The 15,000-nt window shown below is 52.4% G+C and overlaps 1 protein-coding gene across 8 annotated transcripts in view; it reads left to right on the top strand.

The window, feature by feature from the left end:
* The window catches only part of PBX3 (PBX homeobox 3), a 102,581-nt gene that overhangs the window by 82,535 nt on the left and 5,046 nt on the right, over nucleotides 1-15,000 (top strand). For 7 of the 8 annotated variants that reach the window (XM_059864996.1, XM_059864999.1, XM_059864992.1 and 4 more), the window contains 5 exons: nucleotides 686-927; nucleotides 4,936-5,126; nucleotides 6,913-7,048; nucleotides 13,415-13,580; nucleotides 14,765-14,877. In XM_059864996.1, the coding sequence (XP_059720979.1) occupies nucleotides 686-927; nucleotides 4,936-5,126; nucleotides 6,913-7,048; nucleotides 13,415-13,580; nucleotides 14,765-14,877 (848 nt within the window). The remainder of the gene's footprint in view (nucleotides 1-685; nucleotides 928-4,935; nucleotides 5,127-6,912; nucleotides 7,049-13,414; nucleotides 13,581-14,764; nucleotides 14,878-15,000) is intronic. The other variant, XM_059865000.1, reaches the window with a different exon arrangement.

Genomic DNA, 15,000 nt, shown 5'->3' with positions numbered 1-15,000 from the left:
CCTTCCCTGGCTGCAGCATGGGTGGCCTGAGCCGTGCCAGAGCTGTCCCCAACACCCGTGTGCCAGCTCGGGGACACGCCGGGACAATGTGTGGCATCATCAGCTTGTGCCTGTGGACCTGTGAACAGGCAACAGAAATAATTCAAAGAGATCATGAGACATTTTTATTATTCCCATGAAATTATATGGAATTATGGTTTTAAATGAAGGTGACAGGTTTAAAATGTGTATTTTAGAGCAAGATTAATGCCTTGTGCTTTCTTGAGTTGGAAAGTTGGCCAGTGAGGGGGTCATCTCCCACTGCCTGTGCTCCTTGAGACAGTCAGTGTGGAATCCTGTGCTGTCCCCTGAGTGCACGGAGCACACTGCTGGTGCCCAGGTCCATGCCTGGCAGCTGTGTGTTGCTGGCACATCTGGCACAGCCTACGCAGGTACTTTTTCTGCTGTGTATGGGGAGCACAGAGGGTCCTGTGGCACTGCCAGACTGCATCTTATGGGGCTGGCTGGTGTGCTGGGGCCATGCTGGAGCAGGGCTGGGGCAGGGCTGGGGCAGGGCTGTGCCCGTGGCCCCTGGGCAGGTGGGTGTCACAGAGGGCTCGTGGCAGGCAGGCAGCGTGCCGGCAGAAGTTGGGCAGATGCAGAAGTACTGACTGTGTTTTCTCTTGTTCTCTCTTTTCTGCCCAAGGTTTGAGCATCCGAGGAGCCCAGGAGGAAGACCCTCCCGATCCTCAGCTAATGAGACTAGACAATATGCTTCTGGCAGAAGGAGTCTCAGGTCCGGAGAAAGGTGGGGGATCGGCGGCAGCAGCTGCAGCCGCAGCAGCCTCTGGAGGGTCTTCAGATAACTCTATTGAACACTCAGATTACAGAGCCAAATTGACCCAGATCAGACAAATCTATCACACAGAGCTGGAGAAATATGAACAGGTCAGACATCAGCCTCTCAGTTGTTCGTGTACTTGACACTGCTCTCCTCTGCTTGCCAGTGCCCACCACTGCCCACTCTGGACCACAACCCTTCCTTCCCCTTCCCCACCCCTCTGCCCAGAGAGAGCCACCATGGGAGTCTGTCATCTGTTGGGCTCCAAGGAGCTGCTGGCTGGAGCCAGGATGCATGTCTTGCATGTCTGAGTGTTTTCTGTTGTCTGTAACTGCACCAGAGCAGCACCCAAGCCCGTGTTTGTCCCCTTTGCCCAGCCAGAAGGCAGAGAGGAGGAGAGATGTCTGTCACTCAGTGCCACCCTCTGCCCTGATGAGGTCTCACATAGCTGGGTCTGGCAAGGGAAGCACAGGCAGACAAGGGCTGCCCTGGCCATCTCAGCCCAGTGGCTCCTGGAGCAGGTGGCAGGATACTCTGGCACAAGACTTGGCCACAGCAGGTCAGCTGGAGCAGGCTGGAAGAGAGTGGGCAGTGAGGTGTCAGCAGAACACCTGGCCCAGGCCTGGGGACAGAAACTAGGGAAATCCTAATTCAGGCAGATGCCAGCACAGTGTTTGGAGTGAAGAGCATGCTGCAGAGGCCTGTAGGTTTGTGTTCCCCACTGGGACCTGGTGACCCAACACATTGGCCACGCCGGTGGCACTGAGAACGTTTGCCGCATGCTGCCAGGTGCCAGCAGCACTGTGTGACTCAGGTGCCAGTGGCACTGCCTTGTCTGTGCTGTCTCTTCCACTGTGCTGTTCAAGTGGAGAACAAATAACTGAGCAAACACCTGTCAGGGTCTTTGTACAAATCCGCTGTTCTCCCCTGACCCCCAGGGCCCAGCAGTCCTGGTGGAGCCCCGCGCCCTCCCTGCCCCACCGGGTGCAGCCACAGTGCTGGGATGGGGCTGGCTGTGGCATTAACCTGTCTCCTACAGGCACAGCACACAGGCTGCAGGGATGGGGCTGGCTGTGGCATTAACCTGTCTCCTACAGGCACAGCACACAGGCTGCAGGCAGATCTGGGCCACAGAGGCAGCAGCTCCGTGCTCGCAGCCGCTTCCTGGCAAACATCCTTGGACTCTAATAAGTTTAATGACGTGGGGGAAGCAGGAGCATTTTTTGCCCTGTAGCTCCATTTACAAAGGTTTCGGCTGAAATGTCACAGCCATCCGTCCACACCACAGGAAATTTTGGAGGATGCTCAAATGCTGCTGGAGCAGGAGAGAGAGGTAGAGCTGAGGATGAGACTTGCATGCTTCCCCACGGATTCTGACACCCAGCCACGTCTGCTCAACAGACATATGATGATTTCCCCAGCCTGGCAGCAAACTGTCTCCTGCTGGTTTGTCTCACTGCAGTGCCCGAGAGGCAGCCAGGCCTTGGCATCTGAGCCTCTGGCGCCACAGGTTCTGGGAGGCAGGAGGCTCCTGCAGCGGGGAGCCCGTGCCGGGCACCTGCCCGCAGCGCGGAGCCGCTCCTGCCATCCTGCCCAGCACAGGCATCCCCCGGTCCCACGGCAGCAGGAACCAGAGCGCCTTCCTGGAGACGCTTTCCAGGCAGAGTTTGATCCTGATATTTGTTGCCAGTCAGCGGAATGCACTCAGGGAAAAAAAAAAAGGGAAAGAGAAATGGAAAGTGTGTCACGCCATCACCCAGCGCTCCCTCGCCGGGCGCCGGGAGAAATGGCCACGCACAGGCAGCGCCTTCCATAATTTACAGCTCCTATAACAGAGATGACATATTGAAAGCTATCTGCTGTAATTACACTGAAATACATTTTTTGCTGTAGGCAAAAGTACTGTAAGGGTCCCAGGCCTCCTGGAGCAGCTGGGAACCCACTTCCCAAGTTCACACACGTCTCCTGAATTCACCCTGAACTGGGGTGAGGTGTGGCAGCTCAGAAGCCACCACCATTCTCACAGAGCACTGGCTGCCACCCTGCCCCTCAACATTGTTTTGGGCCATTTCCTCTCTTTTTCCTGTGTACTTGTGATGAAGCACTGAGACAGCAGGAGCATCCCTGCTCCTACAAGGTTTCTGAGCAGGTTAACAAGGCCATCACTTATAACCTGACATTATTAATAATGTCTCGGGCACCAAGCAGAGGCCTGAAAAATAGTCCTGGAAAAGGGATCAAGTAGCTTGGACGCTATAAATAAACAAGAGAAACAAGACAAAGCATCAGAGTCTTCTGAGCTTCCTCCCACTGTGCTGTGTGAGGCAGCTCTGCAGAGGGGAGGTGCTGGTGGAGATGGATTAAACCCAGGCTCTCCAAGCAGTTGTAGCCAAACCAAGTCTCATCAGGCAAGTTGAGTAAAGTCAGTGAAAGGATTTTGCTTCTTGAAAGCAAAAAACTAATTTTTGCTTTTCAAAGTCCAGTTTTTGATACTAAATCTGCTATAGAAAAGACATGCCTGAAAATATTTCTAATGCAACAGTTACCAATTTTATTGTACTTTAAAATTGAATTCCTGGGATCCAAAAAGAAGGGGGCTTGTGGCAGACTGCGGGCCTGGAACATCCATCCACTGCCAAATTCTTGGGTTCAGCTTTATTTTGGAGCTGTCTGAGCTGCTTCCTGATCTCAGGGGGAGAGCTGCTGCATTTTGGTGCCCCTGTCTCCTTCCCTTCAGTGCAACATTTCCTGCGTGAGCCAAAGCTGGTGTCATCGGTCAGAGGGCTGGGCCTGAACTTCTGCATGCTCGGGTTGTCCCCTGGTGAAAGAAAGAAGGTGCTGGTGGGAAGTGAGGGTGAGGAATGTCCAACTCCTTCCCCTGGAGCTCTGGGATCCTGGCAGAGCCGGGGCTGGCAGGTGCTGGGAGGAGCAGTGGCTGGGCGGTGGCGAGCGAGGGGCTCTGCTCCAGGGCTCGCCCAGCGCCGCCTCCAACGGGCGCTGCACGGATGTAAATTAGCCTGTAATTTACTTTCAGTAGTGTAAAGAAAAAAAATCACTTTGCCTGAAGTGTATGCATCTTTCTTAAGGGTGTACCCAGATTTTAATTATCTAAATGTAAATACTTAACGAATTTTACTTAGAGTAATGAGCTAAAGTGCACACTACATAAATGAGATGTTCTAATTAATCATGTATGAACTACTGGTTTAAAGAAAAGCTATGTGAATTCTGCGAATGTTGGGCTATTGCCAAATTGCTAATCAGCATTTGCATTCATAGATGGCTTCACTTAATAAGTTGTGAGACGTTCAGCAAATGTTATAGGAAATTATGAGTTTTTAGATGCATAAACTTTTCACTTTTAACTCCTTCCATCACATAATCTGTTGAAATGATGGAGAATCCTTGAAAATGTGGTCGTCAGACATATTACGTACATATTTTGCAGCCTGGCTTGAGAGGAAAGAGGGGAGCTAGCAGGGTTTTTGTCAGGCTCCAGTCTGTAAAGGAAGTCAGGACAGCAGCATGTGTGGAGGCTGGGACCAGGGGAATCCTGGTGGTGGCTCAATCTGAAGTTTATATCAACATGTCACAGACTGGGAGTCATAATCGAGGGCTCCCTGTGCCTTCCCTCAGTGCCTCAGCAGCACAGCGTGGGCCAGGCTGGGGCACAGTGTCACTGAAACCCACCCGGGGCAGGGACACAGGGGCCTCAGAAAGATCCCAGGTCCCTGGGTGCTGCAGGGGGTACCCAAGCACAGGGCTCGGGGTACTGCACCCCTGGCTGTGAGGAGTGCAGGGCCCCACTCACACCCTGCCCCTGCCTGCAGCTGCTACAGGGGCTGATCCAACTGCTCCTCTCCACGGGGTCTGGCAGGGAATGGGGAAAGGGATGAGCATGGCAGGAGCAGGGCCGGGGTCACTGGGCTCCCCTGGCTGCCCCAGGACAGCTGCAGGTCTCCTGGACAGGGTGGGATGCTGTGGCCACACATGTGGAGGGGACAGGGCCATGTGTGGGGTCCCCCTCAATGCTGCCTTCCCCCAACAGCCAGGTCAGAGCTTGTGTCCCTGTGGGACAGCACAAACCCACATCTGAGCCTCTTCTTCCTCCACAGGCATGTAATGAATTTACCACTCATGTCATGAACCTCCTCAGAGAACAGAGCCGGACACGTCCCATTTCTCCCAAGGAGATTGAAAGGATGGTGGGCATCATTCATCGAAAATTCAGCTCCATCCAGATGCAGCTCAAACAAAGCACTTGTGAAGCAGTAATGATTTTAAGATCAAGGTTCCTTGATGCCAGGTAAGGCAGAGGCAAGTGCCCCTGTCTCTTTTTGGGGAGAAGCAGTAATTTCTGGGCAGCCCAGGAGAGCCTGGCCATACTGGGAGTGGTGTCCCCTGCCAGCAGGGATGAGTGGGAGAGGCTGCTCTGATCCAACAAGAGCCTTCATCCACAGCTGCTGTGGAAGGAACCCCCTGCACAGTAGGACTTCAGAAGCAACAAGGTCTTTTCTTCAAATTTTAGTGCAAAGACTGGGCTTGTTTTCCCCTCCTTGGACACCTGCACCACTGTTGGAGATCAATGCCTGTCCCCAGGACCCACGGTGGCCTGAGTGGGCTGCTTGCTCCACAAGCTGCCAGGAGGCAGGCAGGCATGGATTAGGAGGGGGATTTAGGCACAGTCAGAATTGTTTTGAAGCCTGATGAAGTGGGATAGTGATCCCCAGCCCCATCCCCTTCACAGGGCTCCTGTCCTCAGAGCAGGGCCCCTGCAGCTGGCAGGGCCTGGCAGAGCAGGAGCAGAGCTGGGCGGAAAAGGGAGGAGCAGCAGGCGCCACACGGAGCCTCCCTCCTCCAGCAGCTCACGTTTCACACCTGAAAGCTGCGAGGAGCTAAACAAGACCAAAATAATGTTATTAACAAGGAGGTCACTGGCTGGTGTGGGAAATCAGGGTAATTGCAGGCAGTTGGAGGAGATGTCTACGGAGAGCTCCAGGAACGCAAAGGTAGAGCCTGCAGATGTACATTTTAAAGTGATTTCTTTAAAAAGGAGGAAGGTAAATAAGGCAAAATGAGCGGAAGCATGGTAATGAGATAAACAGAGCTCTAGGGAGGGAGCCTGCGTGCTCCAGGATACAGTGCAGTTAGCAGCACCGCGATACTCGGCAGGAGCGCGCTGGGGATTGCGCTCGCTGCCGGCTGGCCTGGGGCACGGTGGTGATTGCAGCAGCCCTGGGGGAAGGAGCTCCAAGGAAATGTTTGACTGGAGCCTTCCAGAGGATGCTCTGCTAAAGGAGAGCAGCCGCTGGCACGGAGGGATGGCACTGCAGCTGTGCAGGCACTGCCACCGTGGGCTGCCCCCATGGCGAGGGCTGCAGGCCCCTGGGCCGGAGCACGGGCAGGTGCCCTCTGCAAGGCTCCGTGCTCTGGCCAGGTGCCACCCCCTGGGGCCCATCCCATGTCCCATGTGGGCCAGAGCCTGGGCCCCGTGCAGGGAGTGGGCACAGATGGGTCTCGCTCACAAAGCCCTGAAATCCCCTTGCTGTGGGAAGCCAATTAGCTCAGGGAGGCCATGTGAGGACAGATCAGCACGGCTGCCCCATCCTCTTGTAGTGTCCTCACCCAGGGAGCTGTGCCAGGGCCCAGCTCACCTGTGCTGAAGGGAAGGAGGGGAAGGAGGTCTGCCAGGCTGCTGCTGGCACAGAGGGGCTCTGTGGCTGGGAGCTCTGGGCTGGGCTGTGTACCTGGCTGTGGAGGAGCCACAAGGAAGGCTGCTGGCTCAGCACCTGCCTCACCATTTCTCCCACAGCACGCGAACGTGGCCTGTGGTCCCATGGGATGAACCCTGCAGGGAGGTGGGGGTGTGAAGCCAGAAGCAGAATCCAGAGACCCCTGGGGCTGGGTGCAGGACGTGGTGTTGCTGCCTGCTGCTCCCTCCCATGGTGTCGGGGAGCCCAAAGGGATCAGGGTGCCAGGACAGCTCTGCTGTGCTGCAGCAGAGGCTTTGAAACAAAGGCTGCTGTTCCCCATCCAACCAGGGACCTGCTGGCACCTGGAAAAACAGTGGTGTTTTCCTTTTCTCATTTCAGACGGAAAAGGCGTAACTTCAGTAAACAAGCCACAGAAATCTTGAACGAGTATTTTTACTCCCACCTCAGTAACCCCTACCCCAGTGAAGAAGCCAAAGAAGAGCTGGCAAAGAAATGCAGCATCACGGTATCACAGGTAAGCAGCAGGGAGGACCCCCTGCCCCCACAGGTTGTCAGTCTGGTTCCCCTTGCAATGCTGGCACCTCCAGGTCTGGGAGGTGGTTCTGGTGGAGGCAAGGGGTATGGAGCTGGGCCTGTCCAAAGCACCTCTGTCACCCCTTCACATTTGTGTGTGGACCATGAGGAGGTTTGCAGGGTGATGGCATGTGGCTGAGCTCTGCAGGAAAGGCTGCCTGCCTGTGGTGGCTGGGGCTGTGCTGGGGTACAAAGGTGCTGTGCTCAGAGAAGAAGATAAAAAGAGGCAAGGTCTGCACCCCACTTCACATCAGCCTTCCCTCTGCCCAGCAGTGAGGCTCCTGGCTGAGCCTTGCTCTGCTCTGAATTCATTGCAGCTGAACAGGATTTTGGGGAAAGGACAGTTTATTGACAAATTTAGGATCTATCTTTATAGATCCAAATTTCTTTGATTGCTCAAAGTTGTTTTTCTAAGCCAGTCAGAAATTCAGCCTCTAGCTATGCTGAAGTGACACAAGTGGCTTCTCTGTGGCAAAACTGCATTGGGCAGATTTGCTCCTTCTACCACACACAACAGCTGTTAGTGTGAAGTTAATGCAGCACCTCCCCAGCCAGGACTGTGCTGTTGTTGGCTGCAGCTGCTTTTCCTGTGGGCCAAAATACCTGCACAACTCAGACTGGTGTCTTGCAGCGGTGCTCAGGCTGACGACCATCGAGTTTTCCTTCACCAGACAGCTCAAAGAGCAAAACACCTCTTGGCATTCCACGTGGCCTGTATGTTTGCTAGAAACCCCAATTATTCTCCCACAAATCTGGCTTGCACAGCTTGGGGAGGAGCCTGAGCTTGTGGCAGGGAAGTCCCCAAGTTGTCCCCTCCTGTGGCGGGGGCCAGTGCCAGCTCCTCCCTGCTCCCTCAGCTCCCTTATCAATATTTCAGGTCCTTGGGAGGAGCGGTGCCTGCGGCGCCTGTGTTAACTATTAATGATTGCAGCCTGCACTATTGGCATTATTAGCAATGCAACCTTTAGCTTTATAATTAAGACCTGAGTTGAGATTTACTTTATAGGCCTCCATTGAATGCATGAAAAATTCAGGCACTTTATCGAAGACTTTCAAATGAAAGTCTGCCCAGCTCCTCCAAATTTGGAATTACTTGACTTTGGCTGCTCCCACGGCACCAGCCCTGGCAGAGCTGCCCCAGGGCACGTGTGTGTGCCTTGCTGTCTCCTTGCCTGTTCCTTGGCACGCAGCACATACCCCACTCTGACTGGGGTGGCCAGGGGCTGTGCTCGCTGCCAGGGGAAGGTATGGGGTGGGGAGGAGGCAGTTTCTCCCAGTCCATTTAGAAATAGCTGTGGTGATGGGCAGGAAGTTTTTGAGGGAAATTCAGCTCACAGCTTGTTCCCTCTCACATTGCTCCTCCCTTGCCCTTAGCATCACAGGAGCACTGCAGCCCATGGTGGCTGCTGGGCTGCTCTCAGTGCCCTCAGGCATCCCTGCGGCTGCTGGGGGTGCCTGGAACCACCAAACAGCCTGAGAGCACACGAGTGCCAGGGCACTGTGGTCTGCAGCCTTAATCCTGCTCCTGGTTTCAGTCCTTGGCACAAGAGGCTTTGTGGCAATTTCTTCAGTAAATCGTGTCCAGAAATCTTCAACGTGACCCAAGGCAGCCTGCTGTATGGTTAGGAGAGGCCATGCCATCAACACCAACCTAAACAAACCAAAAGTTCTTCAGTTTCAGTTAATGTTGGGCAAGTTGACATGTGAAAAAGCCCACCAGACCTGCTGAAGAGCTGTTCCCTCTGCACCCAGAGGTGAGCTGTGCCTGGCAGAGAGGGGCTCAGTTATGCCTTGGTGTGGACAGATAAAAGGACAGATCAAGATAAGGCTGAAGTGACTGTAGGAAATGAGATGGAGCATTTGAGAAGCCATAACTGATTGCTTCTAGTGCTAATAGATCTGATTTCTTTCTTAATTGGTTGTTTGATAAGATTTAATGTATATGCTGTAGAATGAAATAAAAGGCAGGCAGATGGTCCAACAACCCAGCAGTGGCAGAGAGCCTGTGACAGGAATATAGGTTTGTCTTTTTAATATTTGATACAGACATGAATTAGTTGTTCCTTGAATCCATTAGGAAGCCTGAGTGAGCGATGGGAGTAGCTGCATTGTGCCCTCCATAGCACTGCATCCAGCAGCCTCAGCCTTGCTGGGTGACATTGCCAGCCTGGTCCGGGGGCAGTGCTGCCCACCCAGCCTGGCACCAGGGATGCAGGGCTGGGCCCTTGGCATGGCTGGAGCTGCACTCTGGCAAGATGTTATAAATGACTTGGAGAGACTCGTGTTGATATGGTACAGCCTGGAAATGGGGCCATGTGTCATGTAATGGGAGAGGAGCATGTATGAGAGAGAGGGAGTGCCTGTGATCAGCTGGTTGCTTGAGCTCCTGATGGATCTGCTGTCACAGCTAGAGAGCATGAATACTGTGGGTATTCTAATCCTTGATTTCCAAAGGCACTTCCAGAGGCTGCAGGGCAGTGCTGCAGGGTTAGATGGTATTTTGTAGGTCAAACTGGGCTGGAGGTGTCTTTCTTGTACTGAAAAGGGTGTATATTTTTGAGGCCATGTAGTAGAAGAGCTTTGAGCAGGCACTACAGAGCAGCCCCCCACACCCTGCTCTGTGACTGACAGCAGAACTCAGAGGATGCAATCCAGAGCTCGGAGTGAATTGAGCAGTCATTGAAACCCTGGCAGGAGCAGCATCACAGGGGACAAGCAATGGCATCCGAGGAAGGGCCTGAGCTGCACCTCTCTCAGGGCTTTCATGGAAGATCTCTAAGTGTGTGTATTTTCAGCCTTGACCAAGTGTCCCTTGGACCTTGCCTTGCCTGTCACCATGCCCCATTTACCTTCTGTGCTGCAAATACCCTGGAGGGCCACAGAGCTGGAAAAAGGAATAAATAACATTAGGGGATGGCTTTCCAAACTCTGGAGCTGTTGGCTTGTCTCTGATGAAGAGGCTTTGTCCTTTCCCTGGCTGAGCCAGGCTCTTCTGTAGCCTCTCCTAACGATGATCCCAAGTGTTTCTCTCTTGTACTGTCAGTGCCTGGTACACGCTGGGGGCAGATTCATGGCAGAACATTTTCTCCCTCAAACACTTAATTAGTGAGTGTTTTGGGTCATCCTCCCCCCAGATTAAGCTGCTGACTGGAAATCCTGCTGCCATGGCACTTTACTGAGCTGCAAAGAAAATTGTCTCCCAGAATCGTTTCATTGCAGGTGGGAGATCGATGGCTTCAGTTTTGATATCGGTGTTTAAAATAATATGTAGAGAAGGTTTTTCAAGAAAAGCATAAAGACAAACTATTTATTAAGATGAACACCTCACACAATTTCATTTTTAAGAGTGCGGAAAAGGTAATTCTGGGGAAAAAAATGTCCTTAGCAGAGAACATTGTCGGCTGTAATTTAGAGCACCCCATCAGCACACGTTGGAGGGAGATAAACTGTATTGTCTGTTCTCCCCTCCCATGGCTGCGAGGCTGATGTTTTATACTTTTGCAGATGAGCCTCTTCCAGGGTGTCACAAACGACCATCAGTCCATCACACGGGCTGGAGAGAGGGCACAGCCAGTGCTCAGAGCAGGGCAGTGGAGTACAGCAATAACATTTTTCACCGCTTCAAACAAAAGAAGGATGTGGTTGACAAGGGAATATATTTAACATTGTTTTAAAGAAAGGATGCAGGAGCTGCTTTCAGCACCCCTCTGGCCCCTGCTGCTTCTGAGTGTTTCTGTGAGCAGGACAGGGAAAACTGTGGATGGAGGGGCTCTTACCCCTGGACTTCATGTGGAAAGCACAGAAAAAAGCTGCAGCACAATGAAATAGTTCTGGAGGTAAAATTCCTGGGTTTAGATCACAGGTTTGTACCATGTTTTAGGTGTGGAACACAGACTGTGTGCTACAACCATGGAGACGCAGTGGGAAGATTTGCACGATCCATGAATCTGTAGCTCCCCAGTTCCAGCAGCGATGCTCTGGCATCAGCTGTGTCTCTGCCGAATGAGCACTGATTTATCCCAGGAAATCACCCACTCTGGAGGCACGAGGCAGGCCTGCCCCATCCCAAATCCCACATTAGGCATCTTGATGATTTCAGTAATAATTTATTGTCTTTTTATTTAACGTTGCAATTAACATGATAAATAAGTGCAACAGTATTGTTTGAAATGTAATATACAATTAAGCCAAATTAATTAATTGGCCTTCAATGATCAGGAGGAGAAAGATGTTCATTGTTTTTTTTATGTGAAGAGATAGTTTGTTTTAATGAAAAATGTGTTGTGAGGCAGCTCACAATGGAGACAACTTCCATGTTTGGGGTGAGCATGGGGCTGGGTGAGGAGCTGGGTCGCGGGGAGCCCAGCACCTGCACCCAGGTCTTCCCTGGGACCACGGCAGTGCCAGCAGCACAAGCCAGGTGAGGTGTGCTCCACGTGGGCAGGGATCCTAAATCCTGCCTGGCACAGCCTGCTGGAGCAGTGCCCTGGCCCTGTCCTGGCCAGGTCCAGCTGCCCACATCAGCCATGCTCTCCCAGCTGCAGCTGCAGCCCCCGCCTGTCCCTGGGTGTCCCTGGGTGTCCCTGGGTGTCCCCGGGTGTCTCTGGGTGTCCCCGGGTGTCTCTGGGTGTCCCTGGGTGTCCCTGGGTGTCCCTGGGTGTCCCTGGGTGTCTCTGGGTGTCCCCACGTTCCCCGGGCTGGGTCACGCTCTGCCCTGCACTGTGTCACAGGAGCACAAAGGGTCCTTGGGCAGCAGGGATGGGGACAGTGACTGTGGCACCCCTGGGCTGCTGCAGCTCCTCTGGCAGCCCCGATGCTGGGCTCAGTCTGAGGAGGAGTTGAACATTTCTGGATATTCATTTAGATGTGGTGTGCGGGTTAAACATAACGTACGAGCACTGCTCCTCTCATTGCTTCCAATTAAACCTTGCTTGTTAGTTTAACCTCTAGGTAATCCCATCAAACAATTGATGTCAAGGAAACACTGCCCACAGTGGCTCTGGATGAGTGGCCATTAATTTTAATTGCCTTGATATTAAAGATTAAGAAGTATTGGGACTAGCAGAATGGGAACGATCTGATGTCAAGCAAATCCACTCGTTGAGGCTTCCCCAGGCTGCTGGTGATATTAAAATTTTACTGTGAGAATTAAATAAACCTTTATTAGTGATGGCTGTTGTTTGATTGGTCCAGGGGCGTGCATAAACAGAGGGGTCTCGTGCACATCCGTGGACAATATGGTTGATGTGCAGAGATTCCTCAATTATGATACTGTTAATAAAGCATAATCTGATTGTACACAATAATTATTTGCTGGGTTTCATTAATGTATTATTGCTTCTCTGACTGACAAGGTGATATTAAGTGCAATATATAGAATATGGTGGAGTATTATCAGGGGAGCAGGATGTATAAGGTGCCTTCCATATTACTGGTAAAGGCCAGAGGTTTTCCATTAATTGTGGTTAAACAAAAGCCTGTGCTGCATCAAATACAGCAGGATTTGACTCCAGCCTCAGCAGGATCCTGAACTGGGTGCTGTGACAGGCCCCCAGCCCCTGCCGTGCCCTGTGGCTGCCTGATAACCACTGGGCTGTCACTGGTCCCTTCCCCTTTACTGCCGGAGCTGTTCTTTTATTGTCTCTGCTGTGTTGGCCATTGTCCATGTTCCAAACCGGGTTTGTTATTTAGGAGCTCTGTTACAGCAGCTGAAGTTAAACAAAGCCCCTAAGCAAGATTGTACAAACTTCCCTGAGCAGCTCCAGGCATGACCCCTGTGCGGGTTAATAGCCGGTGCCCTGGGAGCCACCTTGGCTTCAGTACAGATCTTCAAAGGGACATGACAAAGTGACTTTTCAACCATTATTGATTTATATGATTCCTTTCATTTTCAGCCAACCAAACACGATTCTGTGAGTGGGCTGCCAAGGTTGTTCCAGCCCAAAATAAAGAACAATTGCTCTCACTGCCTGCTCGCCCTCAGTCAACCGGACCTTGGTCCCCCCTGAGCACCTTTCTGGGTCTTGCACCAGTTTTGCTGACAAATGGCCTGTGGTGGTAGGGGACAATGCTGTGGTACAGTAAGCTCTGGGATATGTGCAGTCATCAGTCACTTGCTGTGCCTCAGTTTGCCCACAGAGCAGCAGAGCCAGGTCAGCCCAGCTCCGTGGTGATGTTAAACTGATCCGGGTTAGTGCTCAGTTACCTGGAGCAGGTACGGGTCGTGTTTCTGGCATCTCTAAGGGATCCGGCTTTGGCCAGCCAAGCACTTTGTGTCCTTCATCCTTCCCACCTCTCTCCACTGCAGGTGTCCAACTGGTTTGGCAATAAGAGAATCAGGTACAAGAAGAACATTGGGAAGTTCCAGGAGGAAGCCAATCTCTATGCGGCAAAGACGGCCGTGACTGCAGCGCACGCCGTGGCCGCGGCTGTCCAGAACAACCAAACCAACTCCCCCACCACACCAAATTCTGGTACGTACCTGCCTGCTGCCTTCCAGCCTCCCAGAGGGCCCCGACGGTGCCCTAGCGAGCTCGGTCGGGATCAGGAGGATGCAGCTCCTGAGCAGTCCCAGTCCTGGCACAGGGGGTAGTCCTGAGCCCAAGGATGGCCAGGCTGGACCACGAGGGCTGAGCCCTGCCGTGGGTGGTCCCAGCTGCTCACAGCCAAGCTCCCACAGCCGTGGGAGAGTGGAGTGGGGCCCTTGTAATTCCTGCAGCAGTAACGGCTGCCTGGCTCTGCCTTCTGGCACCTTCTTTGTTTCTGTAGTTACTTTAAGCTTTTACTCATTCACTGAAAAGAATGTAAAATGGGGCAGAGGTCCAAGTCTGGTTTTGTAGGACTGTTAAATTTATTGTCAAGATAACAACAAAATAGAGGAATATTTTAGCATGCTCTAATTAGAGTTTAAACTCTGGATGACTTGAAATGGAGTTGATGTTATAAATAGAAATCTAAGGATGGAACTTTAGTTTGGAGTTACTCTGCGACATGTTCTGCTACAGGTCTCACTGGTGTGCTGATGACATTTTGCAAGTCTGAGCACTGCATTAGGGAGTGTGTGAAGGAGGCATTGCTCTTTTGGCCTCCAGGGGCAAAGGTTGCCACTAGCACAAACACTATTTGCAGTCAAGTTTTGCTGTGACTTAGTTGTGGACAACTTTTAAAGAGGATAGAGAACCATGGGGGAAAAAAAAGACTAACTAAAAGCAAGTAAGGAAAAGGTTCCCTCTTTAACAGTAATAAACCACATAATTGGGAACTGCCAACCATTTCCTTTGGAAGGAGACACAAAGCACAGGCTCAAAATGAGAGTTTGGTGATGGCACCTCATGATGGAGTGATTCACGGGGTACAGCTCTGATATGGAATGTTGCTGTACAGGCTGCTCTTCCAGAGGGAAGAGCTGCCCTGGGTTGCAGGGAGCTTCCAGGCTTGCCCAGCACAGCGCTCTGGTGCGGGGCCGAGAGCCGGGGTCTGGTGGCCACTGTGGGGGGCCAGTGGCCACGCTCACCCCACGCCAGGGCAGCAACTTCCCCTCCACTGAGCCTTGCCTGTCCTCTCCTCTCCTGCTGCTTCTCCTTCCCCTGCCCTCAGGTCTCGGGGTTATGTTTTTGCAGCTCTCTGTTATTCAGCTACCTAACTCTTTCCTTTCCAGGTTCTTCTGGTTCTTTTAACCTCCCAAATTCTGGGGACATGTTCATGAACATGCAGAGTCTGAATGGGGATTCTTACCAGGGGTCCCAAGTCGGAGCCAATGTGCAGTCACAGGTAGGAGAAATGCCCCCAGCAGGGCCTTTCTGGCAGGGTAGGGTTTGGGCTAAAAATTCAACCTTACTCTGGCTCTATTAACTGGTCTGGGCCTCGCTGCAGAGTGGAGGCTGCATATTTCTG

The sequence above is a fragment of the Haemorhous mexicanus genome, chromosome 21, assembly GCF_027477595.1.
Source record: "Haemorhous mexicanus isolate bHaeMex1 chromosome 21, bHaeMex1.pri, whole genome shotgun sequence".
Lineage (NCBI taxonomy): Eukaryota > Metazoa > Chordata > Aves > Passeriformes > Fringillidae > Haemorhous > Haemorhous mexicanus.
The sequence above is the reverse complement of the archived record's forward strand: the minus strand, read 5'-3'. Positions and strand labels throughout refer to the sequence as shown.